Here is a 25,969-nt window from a genome sequence, read left to right on the forward strand (position 1 = left end):
CCATACCACTTTGCTGCTGCTTAAAATACAAACCTCTCTCTTCGGCAAACTCTATCTAAAAGTTGGGTGCATGTGACCAACTTTGGTGCCAATTCTTCTGGTAGATTTTGTAAGCCTTTCAGACATTTATGAAATCAGTCTTTTTCTGTGCTACAGTTGGTAGGGGGTGGGGGGTGGAGGGGTAGAGAACACAAAAACAGTGCTTCTTATATGTGTTTATAATGAAGAACTTTTCTAGTTCCAGAGCCTGGAGTCTCCAGTTCATTTTAATATAATAGGTTATATTAAGTAGGTGCATAAAAAGGACAACCTCTCCCCTTACTGATTTGTCATCATGTAACTACATTTATCCAGTACTGTTTTGAACCTACTTATATTACAAAGAACAGGTATATAGGGCTTCCCTTGTATTTTAAAGAAAAAAAGTATGCCAAACTTCTCCAACAATCTGGAATTTTATTCCATTCATATACATGCATAGTAACAACATTTGTTGAGAAATTATTTCTATCAGAAGTAGAACATTATCTTTGTGATCACCAGGTGCAGTATTGCTACTCTTATATTTAAATAGATCTTATATATGAATTAAATTCATACTTGCAGCATTGAGTTTAGGGTTTCGATTTAGACTGTGCCTTTCAAAAGATAAAACCGATTAATACTACTTCATTACTTACAATACTGCTTCCAGTAATTTTGTTCATTCTTACAAAGTATTGCATTTAACAGCAAAGGTTTAAAAATTGAGACAGAGCTGCATCAGCGAAAGAAAATACAAGTACTATACAAGAAAAAAATTGCCATCTTCATTTAACATACATGTTTAAGATTAAGAAAATGGACGGAAACATACGGCTACATACAAATGCAAAGCCTAGTGACTAAGAGACTGTATCTGCTAAAATATAAAGTGCAAATGGAGCCTGATTATCCAAGAATTGAAATCTTAAGGCGAACTTATAGCACATGTATTTAAAACATCTTTGCAAGTTATATTTTAGCATATACACATATCTGCAACAGCATATAAGAAGAAATCAAGATACACAAGTGCTTTGGAAGCTATTTCTAAAATGCTTTTCTGTATTGTTTGTGACTATTTTCTTCAAAAGCTACTTACAGTGCAAACCATATGTGCTACACAATAACTATACAATAACATTACAAATGACTTTAATATAAAGTTTTTAAATAAAAAATAACATAACCACAGCTATGAATACTGCTGGTAAAATAAATTAAATTTTTTTTTTTTTGGAAAATGGCACCAATAATACACTTTACTAATGGACTGTAATGAAATTACACCTTAAGTCTTCAACTCAGCCATAATGAATTATCTCCTGATCACCCGGATGTAATTCAAACAGCTTTGCTTTTTTTTTTTTTTTTCTGTACTGGGTAGAACAACATACTAAACACTGGTACGAAAGGTGACTGATGTCCATTGATTTAGTGATTTCATTTGACGTGTTCTGCGGCATGTGATGAGCAATAAAACTTTTTGTGAGTTATAAAGTTTGAGAGGTTGTTGAACTGGATGTCACAGAGCCGGCAGTATTTCCCACTGGTGGGTGCCTGGGTGGAGCCATTCACACTTTTTGCTATACTAGACAACTGGTCCTCTGCGGAGGCAATGCCTGGGGAGACGTTCTCGTTCGTGGCTAAGGGGTTCTCGGAGACCCAGGAGGGAGACTTGTGGCCGTCTTCACGCTGAGGGTTCTGGGCAATGTTCTCTTGCTGGGGGTTGGCGGCAGGGCGCTCTTCTTGCTTCAGTCCACCGTTCACGATGACCATGCCTCGATTTTTGGGCAACAAGGGCAGGGAATCTTTCTTCGGCACAGCGCACCCATTGGAAGAAGCCTGGCTTTTGGGAGATTCATTTTCTGCATTTGTGCTTTGCTCCACGTCAGCGTTATGGATGGCCAGAGAACCGGAAATGTAATCACTTGGCTTGATTCCATAGTACGGAGAAAGCTGGTCGGCTCCTTTTGCCTTCTTTATTGCTCCAGGGTACAGGCATTGGGGAAGAAACAAATGTTTGTTTTCTTCTTTTGTCGCGATGAGCTGAGCGGCTTCGCTGAAGACTTTCAGGCCCTGCAGCGTCGCTAAGTGGGATGAGAATAAGTTTCCATTGGGGGAGGGCTGCTTCAGATTGCCATTTTTCTCACATTTTATGATGCTTCTTTCATAGCTGACATCGGGGCTGCTTCGTTCGCTTTCTGGATTCGGAAACACTTTGCTGTCGAGCGGAGCCAGGTCGTTCCGCTGATGCGCGGTGACCGGGCAGAAATTTTGCTTGTGGGCCAGGTAGTTTTCCACCTTGTTGAAGCTGATCTTGCACACGGTGCACTCGTGGTAGTCCAGCAGCCTTTTGGGAGACGCGGTCGTCCGCTCAGACTGGGATAAACACTTTTTGCTGAGATCGATGGGGACGTCCATCTCCAGGCAGGAGACGCTGGAATGAGCAGTGTCACATTTAGAAACCGGGACACATTTGTTCATGGCCAGGGAGGTTTCCAAGTGCTTTGAGACAATTCCGGGAAAGAGATCGCATCTTGGGTGGTAGCACTCGCCCAGCCCTTCTGTGGCTTCTTGGGTGGAGGTACAGGGATTGCTGAGGTTGGCTACGTCGAGAAAGCGCTGCTGGACTAGCTGGGGCCTTTGATCCTGTTCAGGCAGGCACATCTCGTACATCTTCCTGCGTTTGCGTGTGCGCATGGTTCTCTGCATGGCAGGCACTTTGTTGGAAGCCGACCTCTTGAGCGGAGGGTCGTGGCGCGTCGCACAATAATACTGTTTGTGGACCATGTAGGTTTCGTGCCGGCTGAAAGTAATGTTGCAAGCTTCACAGGTAGTCTTATTTGGGTCACTTTCCCCATCCACTAAGGGGACGCTGGGGTTTTTGACATCAACAGGTTTCCCATTAATTTTATCATCACTGCTATTGGGGGTGGAGAGCTTCTTAGCTTGCGTGGAAAAGTCCTTGTCGTGGCCCTTCCCGTTTGGCCCAATTAAATCTAAAACGGCGGAAGAATTGATGCAGGGTGTTTGAAGAAGTGGATTCTCGGGATCCGCAGAGTGAGCAGCTGGATTGAGAAGACTGATGGAGGGCTGACCCGTGTTGGGACTCACAGCCTCCTGCATCTTTTCTGAAACCCCAGGGAACTCGGGGGACTTGGCCATCTGCTGCCATCGGCTGCTGCAGTAATGTTTTTTGTGCACTAGATAATTATCCAAGTTATTGAAGGTTATGTTGCACTCAAAACAGGTAGCCCCCTTGGGCATCAAGGGGCTGTAAATGACAGGAGGGTAGCTACTACTTCCGTGCCTCAGTCGCCGGTGTACCAGTTCAGACATCTTGGCTAAGATCTCTGAAGCTTGAGGGACCATCGTGATATCTTGGGGAAAAGCAAACTGAGATAGAAAGGGTCCCACGGGGAAAGAAGGCCCAATATTAGGCTGAACTGGAGATGAGGCGAGTCTTGGACTAGAGGGCTCAGACTTTATTTTCGTGTAAGAAAAGCTTTGTTTATTGGTTGTAGGCTGAATTTCGGGTCTCTGGTTAGTGAGAAAGAGCTGAGTCTTTTTCTCACACTTGTCCAGCTCCGTGTCAGAGCTCGCATCTTTAGTCTGCATGGCCTTTTGGCTCTGTGGGAGTTCGCTTCTGGTCAGCAAGTCTGTGGCTGGCTGTAAGCTGTCTTCGGTTCCACTTGGAGAGTGTTCCATGTCACTTTCTCGGGGCAGTTTGCTGCCAGGGACATGGAGCTCCTGGTGTTGCAATAACTCCCTCTGAGTCTGGAAGCCAAAGTGGCAGTGATTGCATCGGAAGGCAGCTTGAGTGAGATGGGAGAACAGGTGTTGGTGAAAGTTGATCACAGAATCAGCAGTGTAGCTACAGACGGTGCATTTTAGACTAGCACCAGGGGGGAGGAATTCTTCCATTTTCACTCCTGGAGAAACATACAAAATCAGAATACTGAGAACCACACATTTTGGTTTGCTGGTGATATGAACCATAACTAATGACCTCATGTCTTCAACACAGCAGAAATGAACTGAAATCTTGCAGAATCTTGTTTGTGATATTAACTTTTTTCTATGATGCCTTTCACCATATGTGATAATAATAAACTGTAGTTAATACTTCCCAAAGCACTTTCATGAGTATTATCACATTGTAGTGGGATGGGCATTGCTGTTTTAATTTTACAGGTCAGAAAACAAATTCAAGGAGGCTAAAGGAATTGATTATGGTAATCAATCTAAATAATCATCTAATAAATTCAGTGATGAAGCCATGCTCAGACCTCAGATTTTATGATTTTTAATCCAATAAGCCTTCTTACCAAACCACTGTGCTCTACAGTAGGAAGAGGCTGGCATTTATTAGAGGTGATTTTGACAACCTGTATGTAAACTAAATAACTTAGTGCACTTAATGTGCTAGAATTAGGTCTTTATACAACAGAATCCAAACAGAAATCATTTTGTAAAGTAATTAATAACATCCTAATTTATCTTTGGTACAAATTTAGAATTTCATAGTTTTGCTTAGTGTGGGTTATCTTTATCCAGGGCTGATATTCAGCTGATATTTACTAGTATGTTCAACTATATTAGTATACTAATATAGTCATTTCGGACTGACATTTGTGCTGATTGATTATGGCCTGTTTCTGGTCAGTTATTAAATATTTTGAATATCACCACTGACTGGTGGGTAAGTCTCAGTGCAATATTGTGATTTACAGGAAATGTATATTTGGTCACTCAGATGAGGAAAATATTTCTTTTATGCATCTGGTCTTTATCCTTGGTTCCTGGCTCAAGACTTCTAAAACTGTTGGAATTTCTTGTGATAAATATGTCTTTGTTATGTTAATGAGGTGACTTTTGTAAAGCACTCAGGTAACCTAAGGATGGAGACTGGTTGCCAGAAGAACCAACCCTGTGAGTAAAGGGTTGGAACTTACACTGCCTTCCACTTCTGGGAAGAAGGGCTGGAGATTTAGTTCAATTGCCAATGGCCAATAACTTAATCAATCATGCCTATGTAATGAAGCCTCCTTGTCCATTCCCAAACCTGGCCCTATTCATCTCATCCATCTGGCTGTTCCTGACTTATATCCTTTTAAAATAAACTAGTAATCTAGCAAGTTATATGTTATCTGAGTTCTGTGAATCAGCCTAGCAAATCAATCAAACCAAGGGGGTGCTGTGGCAATCTCTGATTTACAGCTAGTTGGTCAGGAGCACAGCAGACTGGTCTGAATTGGGATAAGAGTGAGGGGGGTCCCTCTTGTAGAACTGACCCCTTAATCTGTGGAATCCAGTGCTATCTCTTGGTAGTGTCAGAATTGAGTGGAGTTGAATTGCAGAAGGCCCAGTTGGTGTCTAAAGAATTACTTGGGGGGGGGCTGCGGGGGGAACCACTCCCCTATGAATTGGAATTGGGAGCTAGATACTTTTATCCACTAAGGCCAATTCCTGTCCCATTTGTTGTCATATGGTTAAGTCAGGCTTGCTTCAGCTTCTCTGCACTCTAGACTAAAATGAGAAATACCTTCTATATTCATAAAATGAAAATATGGCAACAACACCCAGTCCTAATAAAAGAAGACTTCTTTTATTTTTCTCCTTTTCTCCTTAGCTAATCCAGGACTCATTTTTCTATTGAGCTGGAAAAATCTCTCTATCTCTTATTTTTGTTTTGTGTATGACTTTACACTCACTGTGTGAGACAACCAGCCTGTTTCTGCTTCCCCTGGTTTATCACCTACATAAAGACAGCTTATTTGCAGGGAAAAGGTAGAGAATGAGTAAAAAGAAAATTGCCTATTTTTATGGGTACAAAGACAAAAGCTTGCACAGTACTAGAGTATTGTAGATTGAAGTTAGTTGTTTTTTTTTTTTTTTAACTGAGCACCTATTTTAGTTTTTAATTATTCAACCCAAGCAAAAACAGCGAAGGAAGTCACCCTGGGGTGTCTAATTTTTGTATTCTAGGTGCTGAAGAACTGTGATTCCCAAAACTTGGTTTGCCCTATCCAAGAATATTCAAAAAAAATACCTAAAATCAATGTAATTATGTACATTTGGTTCACTTCAATTATTTTTAAAATATAGGAATTAGAATACTATGAGATGATACTGGTGATAACTGGGCATACAATTCCAAAATAAATGGGAATAGTGAAAAATAGGGGATATATGTATACATACAGCTGAGCAGACACACAATATTGTAAAGCATAGATACTCTAATAAAAGTTAATTAAAAAAACATGGGAACAGTTGCCACCTTGCTGTTAAGGGAAGGCTTTAAAAAGAGAAGACTTGTTTTTCAGGCTAACTTTTCCTAAAAAGTTTTAAAACATAGCACTTAAAGTGTTTTTATGTCAAAAATTCAACTGTGTTGTTATCATGCACACAGGAACCTTTTACAGATCCATATTTAAAAGTTAATGTCTCTCAAGTGGGATTTTAATTGGATCTTTCAAAATAAAAGCTTAATTTCCATTCAGCAATAATGGAATTTTTGGAAATTCCATTGGAATTTTATGGAAAAAGCAATTTTACTTTTTATGTAAAATATGTAAAAATAAAAATATTTTTATGTACCTACTATTTAGTCCCTGCTGTGTGGGAAAGAGAACATGGTAAGTTTGCAAAGATCACCTGGCACAGAAATGAATGAATATTGATGACAATATACAAAGGGTACTGCGATTTCCAAGACTGATGCTATTTGACTTTAGTTGGAAAAAGACTATAGAGGGCTTTGGCCTATAAGCTGAGCACTGTAAGTCATTAGAAAAGAATTCAGACCCAAGTCCTTTGAACAGGATATACTGATTGTACATGACAAAAGGTAATAACTGTCTGGTTCAGCAAGTTTAATTTTGATTTTATAGGCAGGAAGAGATGTATGAATGTATGTACGCACAACATGTATGAACGTACATATGTATGTATGTAGAGAAAGAACAGGGTGTCTTGGAGCAGAAGAAACAAGGGAGGTACTTACCACTGTGTGAGTTCAGGTGCATTTCTAGAGCTCGGGCATTTGAAAAGCTCTTGGTGCATTGTGGGAAGGGACACAGGCTGGAAATCTGAGGAGCAGTGTCCTCATTTTCCTCTGACACTGGTGCAGCTTCTCTTTGCCTTCCACTGCAATAGTACATCAGATGGGCTTGCAGATTCCGCTCACTGCGATACCAGATGCCACAGGACTTGCAAGGGAATATATCCTCTGCAAGCAGAAACACAGGGACACGTTAGCTGCTGCCCACTTAGAGCCATTCGTGGGTAAACAGCATTTGGTTCAGTTTTTTTGAGTCTGCTTTCTGGGTCTGAATTAGGTAATCAGACAGTGGCTAGTAAAGTATTGGTGTTGTTCCACCGTACAGGACTGAGCTTATAAAGGAATGTTACATTAAATGCAATTTACCTTTCCACAGACTCTTTAGAAACTGGGACTGTAGGAGACTCCCAAAATAAAGCACAAGAGGTTGATCTTAAATTGTTTATATTGTATTTATGGTTTAGAAAAGTAGGCGTTTAGAAAATAGCAGTATGAAATGTTTTATCTGCTTGATTAAAAGGTAAAGAATCTAATAGCTGCTGCAGTGAAGTTAGCCTTGATGTCAACTCCTGACATCATTTATTCATTTAATAAATTAATTACAGAGTCCCTCCTAAGTGCCTGATTTATGCTAAGTTGGCTGTAAAACAAAATGAGAGACAAAACAGCTGTTCTTAAGGAGCTTAGATCACTTGGGGCTGGTTAACAGGTGGTTAGATCACTATATAAGAATGTGATGACTGCTCTGATAGAGGTATCTGAGGGGTGTTTTGGGGCATGGAAAAGAGATACAAGTCTGGGAGACAACTGGAGGGAGGATGAGGTGAGAGAAGGATTTAGAGGGGAGATGATGACATGCCTTAGCTACATTGTGAAGGATGAAATTAATCTAGTCAGGTGGAGAAGGGGATTGTCTTCTTGTAGTCAAGGGATCATTCATGGGAGCCTACGAGGGACTGGGTGGAGGCTGAGAGGCTATTCTGTAATCTCAGGCAAAGAGCTGGAAGAGATGAGGCTGCAGAAGGCAGGGACAGACTACCAAAGACAATGGAGACTTTTATTTTGGGGGCCTCACTGCATGTCATGAAGGATCTTAGTTCCCTGACCAGGGGTTGAACCTGTGCCCTCGGCAGGAGTCCTGACCACTGAACCGCCAGGGAATTCCCCACTGTAGGGCTTTTAAAGTTCTGGTTTCTATCTCAATGAGTATGGAAAGTTATTGAATTATTTTAAATAACAGACTGACAGAAACTGCTATGATATAATGCTAACTGTGGAGCAGAATTTGAAGGTAGCAACATTGGAAGGAAGACTTTTATGATAATTGAAATAATCTAAGTGAACTATGTTACAGTTTGAATTGTAACTAATGGCCACATAGTATTTGTTAGGTTATGCTATAATAGGTATGATATGTATTTCTCATGGATTCATTCATGGAAAATTTCTGTGTGTGTTTTCACCCTCATTTGTTAATAGGTAAAGAATGTGAGGTTGAGTAACTTGCCATGATCATGTAAGTGGGTGAACTGAGATTGGAAAACCCTGGTGTAGACACTCTTTCATAATACCTCAATGACAAGAGGGAGAGAGAGAAGAAAAATTATATTGAGGAAGTAGAACTGACTGGAAGTGATGACCACTAGTTTGGAGGGTAAGGTTTGTCCTTGGTGCCTAGGCTTCTTGTTAGCATTTCTGTGTTAAGTGATGGTTCATTCATCTCTACAGGGAATAGAAGGCAGCTGGGTGATGGATTCAGGCTAGCGCATATATAGTGACCAAATCTGATACTGTATTGTGTAAACTTGGCACCTTTATAGTGAAAGGGGGCATGGATCAGAGGGGACAAATCCAGCCACACTGGGGTACATGGTCACATTAGATGCGTGCAAGTGGATATTTCTGTGAGAAAGAGAGATGAACATTGCAAAGATGGCAACAGAGGTCTGAAACTTGCCAGACACAGCTGGACTTGTGATTTATAAACTGCCAATGTATAGTGGGTGGTGGAAAACCATGATAGTGAAGGAGACAGCTCAAGAGATCCTGTTGAAGGAGATAAGGAGAAAATTAAGGACCAAATTCTAGTGAACGAGAAGTAAGGAATAGGTAGGTAACAATACAGAATTTCCAAATACAATCTAACTACAAAATTACACCTGGCTACTGTTTATTATTTAACCCTTCCCACCCAAGTTAGTTACATTTACACTTCATAGGGCCACAATATTTAATAAAGTGGCTATTTATGAAGGATGACTTTAACTGATTAGCTAATTGAAGAATGAGAACAAAAGCCTGTATGCATTCATGTTGATTTATTTGAGATTAACAGTTATCTTGCTACAGAAAGCAAAAAAAGCATAATCTCAAATATAATTAGAATGAACATTCTTACACTGAAGCATCACAATAATATAAGGTGCCCCTAGGATACCTGGTGGGCTTCCCCGGTGACTCAGCAGTAAAGAATCCATTTGTACTGCCCAAGCCACAGGAGACACAGGTTCAGTCCCTGAGTCAGGAAGATCCCCTGGAGGAAGGCATGGCAACCCACTCCAGTATTCTTGCCTAAAGAACCCCCATGGACAGAGGAGCCTGGTGGGCTCCAGTTCATAGGGTTGCAAAGGGTCAGACACAACTAAAATGATTTAGTATGTATGTACAGGATACCTGGTAACAAAATCATCTGGTCTCAAATTCAAGTTACATCAGCTTCCTCACTATCCAAAGTAAAGGTCCAGTAAAGAAGATAACTACATTTATACTAAGGAAATCTAAAAATACTGGCTTGGGTTGGGTGCACTGAATCCAGTGGTTGCCTGCAGAATAATTCCAGATACACATGAGAAGTTCTTTATTCTGGAGGATGCAGTTACAGCAAGAACATAATTACTGTTGTGTATATATATATATATATATATATATATATAAAATATTGAGACATGGCTGTAGTCTCTAGAATTTTCTGCATTATTCAAAGTCTCAGGCATTTTCAATGACATTTTTGACTCAAGGCAATATTTCACTTGCCTACTGGCTTCAGCTTCTGTTCTCCTCTTAAGATGTAACTGGTACTCATGTTTTCTCTCAGAGACAGATAAAAGCAGAGTGGACTCTAGAACTCAGATCTTGGGACTCCTGAATCATTGATTTTATGTCATATCAGGTGTCACTATGTGTTCAAGAAATATAAACTAAGTTCAAAAGTCCTTTTAACAAAATATAATCACAAAGACAGATTTTCCAGGGCATATTTTAAAATGTTGCATATAAAGTACTCTAAGAAGTATTTTTCTTCCTCTTTTTAATTTTTTATATTAGATGGTGTCTTGATTTATCTAGCCTACATTTCCCTTTCATTAGTATATCTAATCCAGAGTCGGCAATGGCAACCCACCCCAGTACTCCTGCCTGGAAAATCCCATGGACGGAGGAGCCTGAGGACTTTTGCTTTTCACTTTCATGCATTGTAGAAGGAAATGGCAACCCACTCCAGTGTTCTTGCCTGGAGAATCCCAGGGACAGGGTAGCCTGGTGGGCTGCCGTCTATGGGGTTGCACAGAGTTGGACACGACTGAAGCGACTTAGCAGCAGCAGCAGCAGTATATCTAATCAAATTTGATTCTGTTTCCTTTTTCTTATGTTTTAACTCTCTGGCTCTTAATACCAAAATTATTCTACCGTAGAAGCATCAGTGAAAGATGTTGGGCTTCTTGTAGCTAAATAGCCTTGAACATTGCTTAGTATAGAATATCAGATTTTCGTTTGTGACATTCAGGAATCCAACGTGAAATGAATGAATTTAAGCTCTTTTTATATTCCCATGAGAAGTGATCACACACACACACCCACACACACACACACAGAGTTAAAGTTGGAGAGAAGATCAAATAAAATCACAGCACTGGAGGAAAACTCTGTCCCTGGTTGCCTGTCAGTAGATATTATTTTTTTCTCTCCCATAAATACCCATCACCACTACAAAGCTATTGTACTGGGCTATTGCACTCAACACTTACTATTGACAATAGCTGTGGGCAAAATAGAAGCCATGGCAGCTTGCTGAGGAAGCAGCTGAATTGAGTCCAGCAGGCGCGCCGGGTACATCCCTTCTGTAAGAGTCATCTGACTGGCAGCTTGTAGCCTTGAGTCAAAATCCACCACAAAGGCAATTAGCTCTTCACCCTCAGAGATGGCCTTCGTAGTCGTGCACCAAAGCTGACCCCCTATTAAGAGACAAAAAGGAAGAGAAAGATAGAATTGACATAGAATGCTCCAGCCTGCTGTCCATTGGATTGATGTCAATCGCACCTTCTCGTGTTTTTCACATCAGTTTCTGCTGGGTGGAGTGTTGGATCAAGACAGCAGCTGCCCTCCTTGTCCCTTTGTTCACTTAAAACAATAAAACAGCCAGTTATTTTACCAGCGACATGGGTTTATAACAGCAAAGAACTCCAATTCGGGACAGGCAACTATGGCAAACCACATGAGAGTCTGGTAAAACAAAAGAGAGGAAACTTTTTATAGAGAAGGGGAAGTTGCAGAGCTATGATAAACCAAAAGTCCATTGGAAACTGGAAGTTTGAAATATAGTGGCTTTTTCATTGGCTGAGCTGCTTTCACAGACTTTCATTGGCTCAGCTGTTGTCAGGTGACAAGAAATGCTCTCTTCCTGATGGAGATACAAAGTCCATCTCTTCCTGCTGGGCTCTATATTGAAGTTAAGTGGTACTTGTCAGCTCTTGCATCTGACTTCCTTACTCCATTTTAGTGAGGTTTCCTTTTATGAATTTTCATACTTCCTGTGTGGAAAATTATATTTCTTGCATTAAATGTACTGTTCAGTGATCAACAGTAGGAGAAGACTAGGGACCAAGTATAGACATAATCTGTACAGAGTTTTGTCAAAACGTTGACAACTTTTTGCCTTCTGGTGCTTGACTTAATCATGAACCGTGCTATTACATGGTATATACTGCCTAAGAGCAAGCATGGTAGGGATCCGACCACAAAATGTATTCCAAGTGAGCCTTTGAAGTTACTTTCCCTATACCTTACTCCTCTTTTTCTCTCTTTCCCAGACACTGATATATCAGATACTGATACTGGATATATATGTGTGTGTGTGTGTGTGTGTGTGTGTGTGTGTGTGTGTGTGTGTGTGTGTGTGTATGATACCTAAAACTACAAAGCAAGTAAACAAAGTTCCTAAAATTTAGAAAGTTTAAATGAAATTCCAGTTAGTTTTGTTCTCTGCATAAGTCTGCTTCCATTTTTTTTTTTCGGAGGGGCGGATGCTGAGTGATCTTTATTTTTATAATATTTCTTATAATACAGCTTCTTTATCTCCCTTTACCCTGACTGAACTTCCTGAAAAGAAGATACACCAAAGATCCTTTTCAAAAAGGCTTATTTAAATAAAGATTTGTTTAAATGAAAAGAACCCTTTCTTCAAACACTAAGATAGACTCTGGCTCGGCACTTCAAATGATCACGTGTGGTGCATTAAAAAGAAAATTAACTATGCAAGTACATCTTCTAATGTATTGGAATGCGATAGCAAATGCTCATTTATTTAACATGTTTAGACAGGCAAAGCACTTATATTTTGTTATCTACACTCTCAGGCCTAGATACGTATCCTATACAGTTATGCCTGAAATAATATGGCACAGTTGATATGTTATAAAGCTTTTTTTCCCATTGTGTATATATTGCAAGGCTATATATTGTACTCATTAAGCAAGCAAAAATTGTATCCATTCTGATAAGTAATATTGCTCTGTTTATCTTTCAGAGTAACTGCCTTTTCAACTGCACTTCATTTTTTCCACCCTCAAAGAGATCATAGTTTTTAAACAACTTGTGGTAAAAATCGGGTGGAAAAGATAACAACAGCATATGATACGGCACAGTTGACTAGAAGATTCAGGACATCATTTTAGAGAGACCTGGGACAGCTAATTAAAGCAGCTGATTAAATGTTAAAGGCAAGCAAACAAGACACCATTTGTGACAGTATATTTGTGAAAAAATAAAGCTAAAATTACCGACCTCAAATGTATGTGAAAATTTCCAAGGAAAACACACATTTAATAAAGGACTAGAAAACAACCACTTTTTTTTTTTTTTTCCACTCTGGCTCTAACATATCTGAAAGAATACAAATTTGCCAAAGTTGTAAAACAGATTCACTTTGGTATTGATTGATTGATTTACAAATGCAGAAGCTAAATGGCATCATCGTGAAATTCGATGCTGGAATTAGTGGAAAGCCCTAAGTCGGTGCTGTTTCTGCTGGTGACACCTTTTTCACCTGGGAGGCTTCTGCATTTGGCTGCTCTGCCTTCTCTGATGTGCATACAGATCCCAACTATTCATGGCTCTAGACAAGGTAATCATCTGCACCTTATCTTTCCTCTGGGAAACCGCTTATTAGGTGAGTCCGTGTAATAGAGAGGTGGGGAGGGCAGAGGCAGGCACTGCAGTTCAGCCTCTTAGCCTGGTCTTTTGGAGTCACGGGATTTCAGCGTTGAACTGCATAACTTATATTACTGGTAATAGTTTCCCATTTTTGATAAATTTATATTGTTGGTAAATCTAGCTATGGCTATGTTTTACAAAGGAAAACTTGTGAATTCAGGTACCCAGGAGAAATCAATAGTTTAGAGAAGGCAGCACTCAGCTTATGTTTATCACAGCAGTGAGCTCCATAGCAAGATGACTCCGAATACTTTTGCTCAAACTTTGAACTCAAAAGATCCAGCCAATAAAATAAAATAAAACAAAATTCACAAATTATTAAGTGCAAGAGGGAGGAGCTATATGCATACCTATAGCTGATTCACATAGTTGGACAGCAGGAACCAACACGACATTGTAAAGCAATTATCTTCCAATTAAAAAAAAAAAAAGAATAAAGAAACATGTAGAAAAACTTCTCCAAAAAAATAAACAAAAAATCATTTTTCTACATTATTAGGCAGCCTGGCAGCGGTAATACCTGTTTTTGGACATGTTCAGTAATGTTTCATATTTTATTGTCTTTACCATTTTATATTATGGTTTCATCAGAGCATGTCATTTTAAAAGGCTAAAGTGGACTGAGAATGTACTTTGCAGGTTTGATGAGAAAGTCAGCTGTTTTAGGATTTAGTCTTTCAAATGAATCATTCAGTTCAGTAATCACTGAACTCCCCACTGTGTGCCAGGCCGGGTGCTTTGGCTTCACACACAACTTACATACAAACTGAACGTACACATATAAACGAATTATAATAGTACGTGCTGGTGTCATGCCCTAGTGCTAAAGAAAATGTGAGATAGGTGAGTAGCTGAGACTTCTTGGGGGAAAGGCAAGGCACCCAAGATGACTTTTTTCTTTCTTTCTTTTTTTTTATTAACTCAAGAAAAATGGAGGTAAACTAGCTGAAGTGTGTTGGGGGGACCTGGCATCATTACTGGCAGAGAAAGGTACATGGGTGTGAGGGCAGGGTTATGGAAGAGCCTCTGCTGCTGCTGCTAAGTCGCTTCAGTCGTGTCCGACTCTGTGCGACCCCATGGACGGCAGCCCACCAGGCACCGCCGTCCCTGGGATTCTCCAGGCAAGAACACTGGAGTGGGTTGCCATTTCCTTCTCCAATGCATGAAAGTGAAAAGTGCTCAGGGGCTGGCAAACCTGGAGCTTGGAGCCTGAGGGAGGAAACAGGTGGATTACGGGAAGTGGGGTGCCGGAACCAGCCTGTTCTGGATCACAGGGTGGGATGTTTAACTGTCAGGAGTTTTGTGTGCTGTTGATGTCAAGTTGGTAACTTGATACTATCCCCCGTGAGAGCTGTAGCATTTGCTGTCCGAATTGGAAACATTACAAATCAGGGCTTGGGCTTCCGCCCACAAAAAATTTAGAAGAGGGTGAGACAGTTTTGATGTAACTAAAAACAGTTGTGTCTAGCTCATGGTGGGGAGATGGTGTGCACTTTTTTTTTTTTCAGTGAATGAATGAACAAAGTTTTGACCTGAGCTTTTCCCCCTCAGAATATAGATCTGAGGGTCATGGGGAGAATAAACTGAAGGGGTAGGAAATGTTACCTCAAGGCTATTAGGAGCCTGTTGTACTTAGTTCAGCTGTAAAAGTGTAAATTGTGAGGTAGAAAAGGGCCAGTTTCCAGAGACATGGCTGAGAGAGGACTGGGGTGATTTCGTGAGATGGACAAGAAAAAGGAAACTGTTGAAAATGACACAGACGTTTCTCGTTTGGGAAACCGGATGATGGTAATCCCATTAGCAACATAGTAAAGCTGGTATACTAACAAGTAGTATTATGTAGACAATAACATACCACTGGTATGAATTAGGAATCGTTTCTTTGGGCCTGACAGACTAGGTAGTTGATGTATTTCTCATCTATTTTAATCCTATTGAGTATTCTGAGGTGAATGATAGTATCCTCATTTAAGAGCTGAAAAAATTGAAGCTTGGAGAGGTTAATTCACTTTCTCAAAGCTATTTCCCTTTGCAGAATCGTGATTTAGATTTCTGTCCATCCACCTCCATAGCCCAAGTGTGCACGTGTGTGCGTCTATGTTGTATGTATGTGTGTATGTGTATGGATGGAAATGAAATTTGGCTTTGAAATGGTAGAGTTTGAGGTACCTGAGTAGCTTTTTGGCGGATGTATCTAGGAGGCAACTGGACCTACGGGAAGAATAAGGCTAGAGGAAAAGAAAAAAATTGGAATTCATCAACACATTCTAAATAACTATGGGTGTTCTTTGAATTGGTGTGGTAATATACATGAAAAGAAAAAGAATGAAGATTGAAACTTGGAGAATCTAAACATTTAAGATGTGGGTAGAAGAGATGCAATCATTTAAAGACACAGAAAACATATATTTGGAAAGGTGAGGGGGAACCAAAAAAATAGTGTCACAAAAGTCAAGGGTTGGTTCTTGGAAAGAGCTTGGACAAATTTTTTAGATGATGAGTTTAGAGCATACAACTTGAGGAAGCCACTTATATGGAGAGATATCCCAAGTACGGTAACACAGTTTTATTGATTCAAATAAAATATTCTAAGTGTGACTACTAGTGAAGATATAATCCCATCTGGAGGAAGTATGGACACTGGGACCAGACTCCTGGTGTGCAAGTCTTGGCTCTGCCACTTGCTAACTCTGTGACTTTAAACTTGTCACCTAAGCATTCTATCAGTTTCCTCAAAATTAAAAATGGAAATGATGATAATAATACTGAACTCAAGGTATTTTCATGAGGATTAAATAAGGTACTACAGGTGGAAGCTTAAGAACAGCACCTGCCATCAGTTCAGTTTAGTTAAGTCGCTCAGTCGTATCTGATTCTTTGTGACCCCATGGACTGCAGCCAGGCTTCCCTGTCCATCACCAACTCCCAGAGCTTACTCAAACTCATGTTCATTGGGTCAGCCATGGCATCCAACCATCTCATCCTCTGTCATCACCTTCTCCTCCCACCTTCAATCTTTCCCAGTATCAGGGTCTTTTCCAAAGAGTCAGTTCTTCACATCAGGTGGCCAAAGTATTGGAGTTTCAGTTTCAGCATCAGTCCTTCTGATGAACACCCAGGACTGATGTCCTTTAGGATGGATTGGTTGGATATCCTTGCAGTCCAAAGGACTCTCAAGAGTCTTCTCCAACACCACAGTTCAAAAGCATCTATTCTTCGGTGCTCAGCTTTCTTTATAGTCCAACTCTCACATCCATACATGACTACTGGAAAAACCATAGCTCTGACTAAAAGGACTTTTGTTGGCAAAGTAATGTCTCTGCTTTTTAATATACTGTATAGGTTGGTCAAAGCTTTTCAGTAAGGTGAAGTTGCTCAGTTGTGTCCGACTCTTTGCGACCCCGTGGACTGTAACCTACTACGCTTCTCCATCCATGGGATTCTCCAGGCAAGAATACTGGAGTAGATTGCCATTTCCTTCTCCAGGGGATCTTCCCAACCCAAGGATCGAACCTGGGTCTCCCGCATTGGAGGCAGACACTTTAACCTCTGAGCTACCAGGGAAGCCAGTGCTATGTAATTGTTAACCATTATTACTTTTGGTTTGGTTTGGTTTGGTTTGGGTGGGTCTGTTTTTCTCATTTCTCACTGCCCTGCTAAGTCCAAGAAAAGAAATCTCACAGGAAAGAAAACACAAACCTATGAATTCAGTGAGTACATGTGTCTGTGCTCCATGGGAGAAAACTAACTCATTTCAGAAAAAAAGATTAAGGCTGCATCATTTATGGATCACATACCATATCTTGAGCAGTTAGAAACTAACATAATTTCTAGCAATCTACATGGGGCCGAGGAGACAGGAGAACCAGTTTCCTACCCTACTGTTTTTAGAGCTAGGGTAAATACAGCCAACTCTCATTTACAATTCAATGGAGGGCAGTAGTATTCATCTTGATTAGGAAACAATCTAAGTGCATGAAAATGATAAATCATGTTGATATTTAGGTTTTTTGATGTCTTTACTGATTGCCCTCATGTTCAGTGAAAACAAATCACAGGGCATTACATTTGGTTTTAAAATGAGACCACCACTACCAAAACATAAACAAGAACACACAAAGAAAACAAACCAAAACCCCCAAACAAACAAACAAAACCACCAGAAAACAAGCCCTGGCAAGGATGTACAGAAATTAGAACCCTTGTGCATTAGTGATGGGGGTTTAAAATGGGAGAACCACCCTGGAAAAGAGTATGACAGTTCCTCAAAAAATTAAAAATAAAATTACCTATGATCCAGCATTTATACTTCTGGGTATATACTCAAAAGAACTGAACACCGAGTCTCAAAGAGATATTTGCACACCCATGTTCAAAGCAGCATTATTAAAAATATCTAAAACATGGAAGCAACCCACGGACCACTGACAGAAGAACGGATAAGCAAAATGTAATATATACATACAGTGGAATATTATTCAGCCTTTAAAAAGCTGACAATGCTACAACACAGATGAGCCTTGAAGACCTTGTTATAAATAAAATAAGACAGCCCCCAAAGGACAAATACTGCATGATTCCACTGATATGAGGTACTCAGGGTATGCAAAGACAGAGACAGAAAGTAGGATGGTGGTTGCCAGGGGCTAAGGCAGCAGGAGTGAGAAACTATTGTTTAATGGGCAGAGTCCCTTGGACAGCAAGGAGATCAAACCAACATCTGCAGCTGAAACTCCAATACTTTGGCCACCTGATGTGAAGAGCCGACTCACTGGAAAAGATCCTGATTCTGGGAAAGGTTGAAGGCAAAAGGAGAAGGGGGTAGCAGAGGATGAGATGGTTAAATAGCATCACCAATTCAATGGACATGAATTTGAGCAAACTCTGGGAGACAGTGAAGGACAGTGGAGCCTGGCATGGCCATAGTTCATGGGGTCGCATAGAGTCAGACATGACTTAGCAACTGAACAACAACAACAGCAAAGGCCAAACAAGAATGAGGCCTTCTTCCTTCGGCTTTCCTAATGAAGCTGCTTTAACTACTGGTGGCACAGTGGTAAAGGATTTGCTTGACAATGCAGGAGACACGAGAGGCCTGGGTTCGATCTCTGGGTCAGGAAGATCCCCTGGAAGAGGGCATGGCTACCCACTCCCGTATTCTTGTCTGGGGAATCGAATGGACAGAGGGGCCTGGAGGGTTAAGGTCCATAGGGTCACAAAGAGTTGGACACAACTGAGCGGCAGCAACTGACAGCTAAGACTAGCAGAATGAAGTTTCTACTGAGATGCAGTTTACTTTCTTTGACCACATTAACTATTTTCATTTGAATGAACTTTAGATGCTTGTTAGATCTGAAACTTCTGAGTGTTTCAGCTCCTGGTGACTTTGTTGATTTGTGTTTCTGTCTGTGTTTAGTGTTCCTGTCAACTTTCTACGGATGTGAAATTTAAGGAATCTAAACAGATGTTTTCTGTAGCTTTCAAATGCGGTGGTATGTTTAATGTCTCCAGATTTAAACCAAGGGGATTTTCTACATACTAATCTACATGAATGGTATATTGATATAAACACCAATAAAATTATGTAAAAGTGTTGGGCTTCCCCGGTGGCTCAGTGGTAAAGATTCTGCCTGCCAATTCAGGAGCCACAGGAGATACAGGTTGGATCCCTGGGTCCGGAAGATCTCCTGGAGGAGGAAATGACAACCCATTCCAGCATTCTTACTGGGATAATCCCATGGACAGAGGAGCCTGGCGGGCTACTATCCATGGGATTACAAAGAGTTGGACACAATTGAGCAACTCAGCATGACTGTAAGTTGGGTGCATGTATGGAAATATCATATATGTTTACTTGATAAAATTTTTACAACTTTCTTTTCACAGTAATTCAAGAATAAATGATCCTGGTCTAAGGGGTTATATGCTAATAATGAGGTATTGCTTGCACCCAAAATCAGTGAAAATTTATTTGTCCTCAGCACAAAAATGAACTAGGAAGAGTGCTTGACTTGTGGGTGAGAAAATTTAGTTCTAGTCCTGACTTTATTAGTTATTGTGTGGTCTTGTAGAAGCCCTTTAGCTATATCTATAACATGACAGTCTTTAGCTAGGTACCCCTAGATTATTATCATCAAGTTGTGAGCAACTTTTTATGCTTCTGCGACCAAAGTGCTAATAATAGGGATAATCACACATATATTAAGTGGTTACTATGTGTTCTGCACTGACACTGTGCTTTGCATCCATTATCTTAATTTCTCCCGAGAAAGCAGTAAGGTGACTTTTGTTTATCCCCATTTTCCTGTGGGATCATGAAGCTGGAATTTTACATAAGCTGTTGAAGAGCACACAGCTAGACGGGATGTGGAAGAAAAGGAGATATGGGAGATGGGATTTTGAACAAGGCAGCTGGGCTCTAGATTCTGGATGAAATGCTAGGTGTCACAAGTCACAGTGCTATCTGATGTTCACTAAGTAACTACCTTGTACCTTACCTTGACTATTCAGAATCACTGATATGTCTCTGAATCAGAAATAAGATAGTTCATGCCCTTATCAGGTGGCGTGAGTGGTAAAAAAAACTCGCCTGGTGATGTGGCAGACATGAGACACAGGTTCAGTCCCTGGATCGGGAAGATCTCTTGGAGGAGGGCACAGCAAACCACTCCAGTATTCTTGCCTGGAGAACCCCAGGGACAGAGGAGCCCAGTGGGCTATAGTCCATGGGGTCACAAAGAGTCGGACACGACTGAAGTGACTTAGCATGCACGTCAAGAAGATTTACACGGTGAAGGCAATGGCACCCCACTCTAGTACTCTTGCCTGGAAAATCCCATGGACGGAGGAGCCTGGTGGGCTGCAGTCCATGGCGTTGCTAAGAGTCGGACACGACTGAGTGACTTCACTTTCACTTTTCACTTTCATGCATTGGAGAAGGAAATGGCAACCCACTTCAGTGTTCTTGCCTGGAGAATCCCAGGGACGGGGGAGCCTGGTGGGCTGCTGTCTATGGGGTTGCACAGAGTCAGATACGACTGAAGTGACTTAGCAGCAGCAGCAGCAGCAAGACATAGCTTTAAAATGTATAACCACAATATGGAGAATAATGTTCATTTCTGTGATGTGGAAGTAATGCCAGGTTATCTTCTATCATAACAAAGAGCTTACACTTAGTACTTACTATTTGCTGAGTGCTAGTGTAAATATTTCACACCTATTAAATATGGATATAGCATTTGCGCAAGTTGAGTTGGATACTAAAAGGCATCAAAATTCTTTATAACCATGACTGCACAGTACATTCACCTGGGAACTCTTCATCAACACTGGTTCCTGGGTCCTGCCCTAGATCAATCAAATCAGAATCACCAAGAGTGAGGTCCGGGCTTCATTATTTTTCAGAAGCTCCCTGAAAGGCTTCCTATGCTTCTAGAGTTAAGGATCACTGGCATAAGGGTAAACTATTCGCAGTTTGTACAGAGTAGAAAGAGTGGAACTCTAGGAACAAAAAAGTCTCTCTTGATAATCAAATATTTCATAGACTTGTTCAAACAGTTCAATAGAGAGATGTCTACTCTGAAACTCAGAAAATGACAACTGAAAATAGCTTTGAATAATATTTGAAAAATATGGGCATGATGAGTGAAAAGGTGTAGAAAAGTGGATAAAGAAGGTAATGACTTTGTATCACCCTTCAACTGCATAAACCAGTTAGGAATTCAGTTAATTTGTGAATTGTATTCAGCTTTACAATGTTTAACTCTTTATTATTTGGAAGCTGTGTAACTTATTATTAGAAATGATTAATAACATTGCAAAGAAAAAAAAAACTGAAAGATCATATTATGCAAACCAGAGCAAAAAAAAAAAAAAAAATCAAATTCCTACTGCCTGGCCATGAAGTCTTTATCAAATGACATCAGGCACTAAAGCAGCTGATACCCTCCTTGATTCTACCAAATAGAAAGATTATTTTAGGATTCTCTGCTTGCCTCTAGTGCTGCCAATGCAGTCACTCTCCCCAGTCTCCACACCCACACACCACTCCCTTCACAAATAAAGGGCAAATACATTCTAGGTTCCATAGAAAGTAATAACTACCCAGACCTTGATGTTCTTGAAAAACCATGTACTCGCTGTTCTAAGTAATGTTTATGATCAAAGTTCTTGTACAAACAGATACGGTTCCTAACAGGAAGCTTATAAATTCTTCTAATAATTGCTGTCAAAGCTGCAGTGAAGTGTACTACAAGTTTTGATAATAACGAATAAAGTCACAGTTCAAACTCGATTATATTTTGGAAATTCACGCTCCTCTTCCTAGAAGCGGTGGCCTTAAATATCTCCCCATCCTGCCAAATTTTTCACTTGCACTTTTTATTATTTATGAAATCAGTGTCTGCACAATGTCAGGCAGACCTCTGTTGATAAACTCTAATTAAGATTAAGACAAGCCTTTTGGAAAGGATCCCATCATTAGCAAACATGATAAACACAAAAATACTCCCTACTTGTCAACCAGGAGCAATTCAGTAACCTAACAGTATTATCTGTTGCTAGGTTACAGAGCTGACAAAGCTTCAATTATATTGTTCAACCATACCTATAGAGTTCTGTATAAGCAAAATGTATCCAGTATAAAAGCATTTAACTTAGTCCATGCTATCTGCAATTCATGCTTCCTTACAATGGTAAAAATCAGGTTAATAATTACATAGCACGCTGAAAAATCTTTTCCATGTGTTATGTCTATACATGTGTCTTTCTAATTTATCTGTGTGATTGATAGACCCTTGCTTTGTAAAAATAAGGAAATGCAAGCAATGTGAAGCTGTAAACCTTGAGCACAACTACATCTGGGCTCATCAAGATATGGACCTAATCTTAGCATGAAAATATACAGCAAACTGAACCAATTAAATCACATTTAGATTCTGTATTAATATTAGTCTGCCTCAGTATGTATAAGGATAAGGAGCCTCAAGCAATTAGATAGAGATGCCAGTTTGGAAGTTTATTTTGAGCTTAAAAAAACCCCAAACCCACACACACTCACCTAACAATACACAGGGAAATCAGTGGTTTTCAATACTAATTTATTCTAATGGATTTTCTAAGGATATTTTAAAAGTTGAAATTGGTAACTTTTACTACACAGCATTAAGTCATTAAAGTTTACTTCTCTTTATTGGACTGGGAACACTAAGGGGAAAAAAATCAATGAAACAGTCTCCAAAAATCTGACAGGGGAAAAGACGAAGAAAAACTCATGTATGTAAAAAAAGAAAGTCTATGTGAATCAGACCTTTGAAATTTTTTACTGTGGGTGATTTTGTGTGTGTGTGTGTGTGATTTTCATGGAAATTTAGAGAAAAGGTAATTACACATAAATGAACCAGCATTTTAAAATAGCTTTGGTATAAAATATATTATATACTAAATTCCTACAGCATTTTGATTCCTTAAGATGTACAGTGATATTTCCACATTAACCTAAAAGTCTGTTTCCTTCACGTGTGTGAAATACAAGAAGAAGGTGGTCAAGTGATCAGAGTTCAATTAAGAAAGATTATATATTGCTCTATAGAGTAAACCAGGAGAAGGCGATGGCACCCCACTCCAGCACTCTTGCCTGGAAAATCCCACGGACGGAGGAGCCTGGTAGGCTGCAGTCCATGGGGTCGCGAAGAGTCGGACACGACTGAGCAACTTCACTGTGACTTTTCACTTTCATAATTGGAGAAGGAAATGGCAAACCACTCCAGTGTTCTTGCCTGGAGAATCCCTCCCATGGATGGAGGAGCCTGGTGGGCTGCCGTCTAGGGGGTCGCACAGAGTTGAACGTGACTGAAGTGACTTAGCAGCAACAGCATAGAGTAAACCATGATCCTCCTTAGGCACACTAGCATAAATCCATTCTCTGGGGGAATAAATGGGCTGTTGAACACACACACACACACACACACACACACACACACACACACACACACACACACACATTGTTTGTAGAAGCAGAAGAAACAAGGATACTTGTTTGTCCATTAACTTCTTTTTTACCTAAATAATTTGAAAATCCAACATGATGCCCACTTATGAAATTTAGTCTTGTCACAACTAGGAAGGGATTGGGCAGAATAATTCCTCCAAAGCTAAATAACTGTCCCATTTCAACATCGCAGGTGTTACTACCTAGATCTCAAGGTAGGGACATTCACACAGTACATATATCTATATGTAGCCAGGATGTTTAATACCAATTTTATAATGAATTCTAATCCAATACTGTTGAAATTCTTGACAGTGGAGCAGTGCAAGGAACAGAACTTATAAATTATGTGTGCCCCTTCTTTGCAAACCGCTGTGGAGGTTTCTTTGTGCATTGGCAAATACAGTAGGAATATGAGGTATTGTGTGGGTCCTCCTGCACAGCACCTGATAAAAGAATAAAGAGCTGTGACATATTCTTAAAACAATAGAGGAATTAAAGGGAAACAATGGGCCAGCTGCTTCATTAATACAATCAAAAGGGAGCCCAGCACAGAGGAGTCCAGATAATTAAGCACCACTTTTTAGACCTCCTTTCTAGAATAAAATTGCTTTAAAATGCATTAACTACTTCATAGTTGTTAGATAGATCTCTGCACTTGTTTATTTAGAGTTGATTAATGCCTTTTTTCCGTATGCAGCAACATGCCAAGTCATCGTCTACAATAGTTTTTGAATAAAATAGAGTGAGGAAAATTGATAAAGATCTGAATCATACACAGCAATAAATCAAAAGCATTTTGCAAAAGGTCTTTCCTGTTTTTAAATAATCTTTAACATTTTTCATTTGTACTTATAGGCAATGCAGGGCGTTTTGGGGCATTTAACTTTCCCATGCTGGCTTTCCCGACATCTTTTTATAGAACATCCTAGCAGTTCCTGAGAGGAGGAAAAAAATCAGAGTTGACCAGCAACTCTAGAGTGTGCCTTTGGTTTGGGGGGTGCCAAAGAAGAGAAGGGATTTCGTTTTTAATTCTTCTTTGCCTTTTGCAACCAAGAGGGATGGACACATGGCAGAATCACTTGCCAAATGCACGATTCACCCTTCATTAACTTGATTATAGAAAACAAAGAAACCAACTTTTTATGAGCTTTATATTAAAACACAATTTACAATTTAAGATAGCAAGGCTTTTCATTCTTCAGCCTTTCCTGTGATGTCAATAGAACATTTAATTGCTTAAGAACTGGCAAGTTGGGAACGGAATACCATGTACTGAATGTTGACGTGAGAATAAAACTTCACACTCTGCTTTTCTCCCAAATATTTTTAAGTAGGCTTGTGTCAACCCAACATTAAACTTACAAAATTTACTGAGTTATATGGTCAGTTTAAGTAAGATTTACTCTATTCTGTGATTTTGGGATCTTAATTGAGAATCTCAGATACAATTAGAAAGAAGAAGGCAGGGAGATAAATGAATAGACGTACTTAACAGTATTTCTGAGATTGAGAAGAAAGATTTTTGCTTTTACACATATGTTATATATGATTTAAAATTTATCAGCTGGAGTCATATTTCCAAAGACTTTCCTGGATTATGTCAATATTTTAGAAGATATGAAATATTTAATTCCAGCTATGAAACCTGATTCTGACTTCAGGAGCTAGTCTCCAATTAGCTTGATAAGTTTTGCTTGTCAATCAGGAAATAAAAACATACAAATTAATAGTCGGTACGAACAAAAATGACGATTTTGTGCTGTGCAAGCTGCTTCAGTCATGTCCGACTCTTTGCTACCCCATGGACTATAGCCCACCAGGCTTCTCTGTCCATGGGATTCTCCAGGCAAGAATACTGGAGTAGTTTTGTTTCAATTAAGCCCCAAATTTACTTTGTTAGTGTGAGAGTAAATTAGATAGACATGAGTTTGTTCATTGGCTTAAATCAAGTGACTCTTTCCAAGGATATATCTTTGAACATCTCAGTTTTATAAACCGTGTCCTTACAACAATGCAAACAAACGAGTAAATACTGTATTGGTAATGCGTTATTGCAGGCTTCCCCGGTGGCTCAGCGGTAAAGAATCTGCCTGCCAATGCAGGAGATGTAGGTTCGATCCTTGAGTCAGGAAGATCCCCTGAAGAAAGAAACGGCAACACACTCCAATATCCTTGCCTGGGAAATCCCATGGACAGAAGAGCCTGGCGGGCTATAGTCCCTGGGGTCACAAAAGAGTCAGCCATGACCTAGTGACTTAATAACAACAACAATGCATTATGCAAAAATGCTACATTGAAAGCACCCTCTTTCAGCAAGTATTTTGGAAGTGGGCTTAAGAACGTCATCTGTGAATTGTCATTTTAAAATATTATATGCTGTATTATTTAGCATAAATTCAACA

General features: G+C 39.9%; 1 protein-coding gene across 1 annotated transcript in view; it reads right to left on the minus strand.

Moving 5' to 3' along the window:
* Positions 1 to 436: 436 nt before the first annotated feature.
* The window catches only part of ZFPM2 (zinc finger protein, FOG family member 2), a 523,557-nt gene continuing 498,024 nt past the window's right edge, over positions 437 to 25,969 (minus strand). The window contains exons 6-8 of the mRNA XM_027973106.3: positions 11,113 to 11,319; positions 7,034 to 7,258; positions 437 to 3,956 (exon numbers count right to left, since the gene is read on the minus strand). Of these exons, the coding sequence (XP_027828907.1) occupies positions 1,465 to 3,956; positions 7,034 to 7,258; positions 11,113 to 11,319 (2,924 nt within the window). The 3' untranslated portion in view covers positions 437 to 1,464. The remainder of the gene's footprint in view (positions 3,957 to 7,033; positions 7,259 to 11,112; positions 11,320 to 25,969) is intronic.

The sequence above is a fragment of the Ovis aries genome, chromosome 9 (genome assembly GCF_016772045.2).
Source record: "Ovis aries strain OAR_USU_Benz2616 breed Rambouillet chromosome 9, ARS-UI_Ramb_v3.0, whole genome shotgun sequence".
NCBI lineage: Eukaryota > Metazoa > Chordata > Mammalia > Artiodactyla > Bovidae > Ovis > Ovis aries.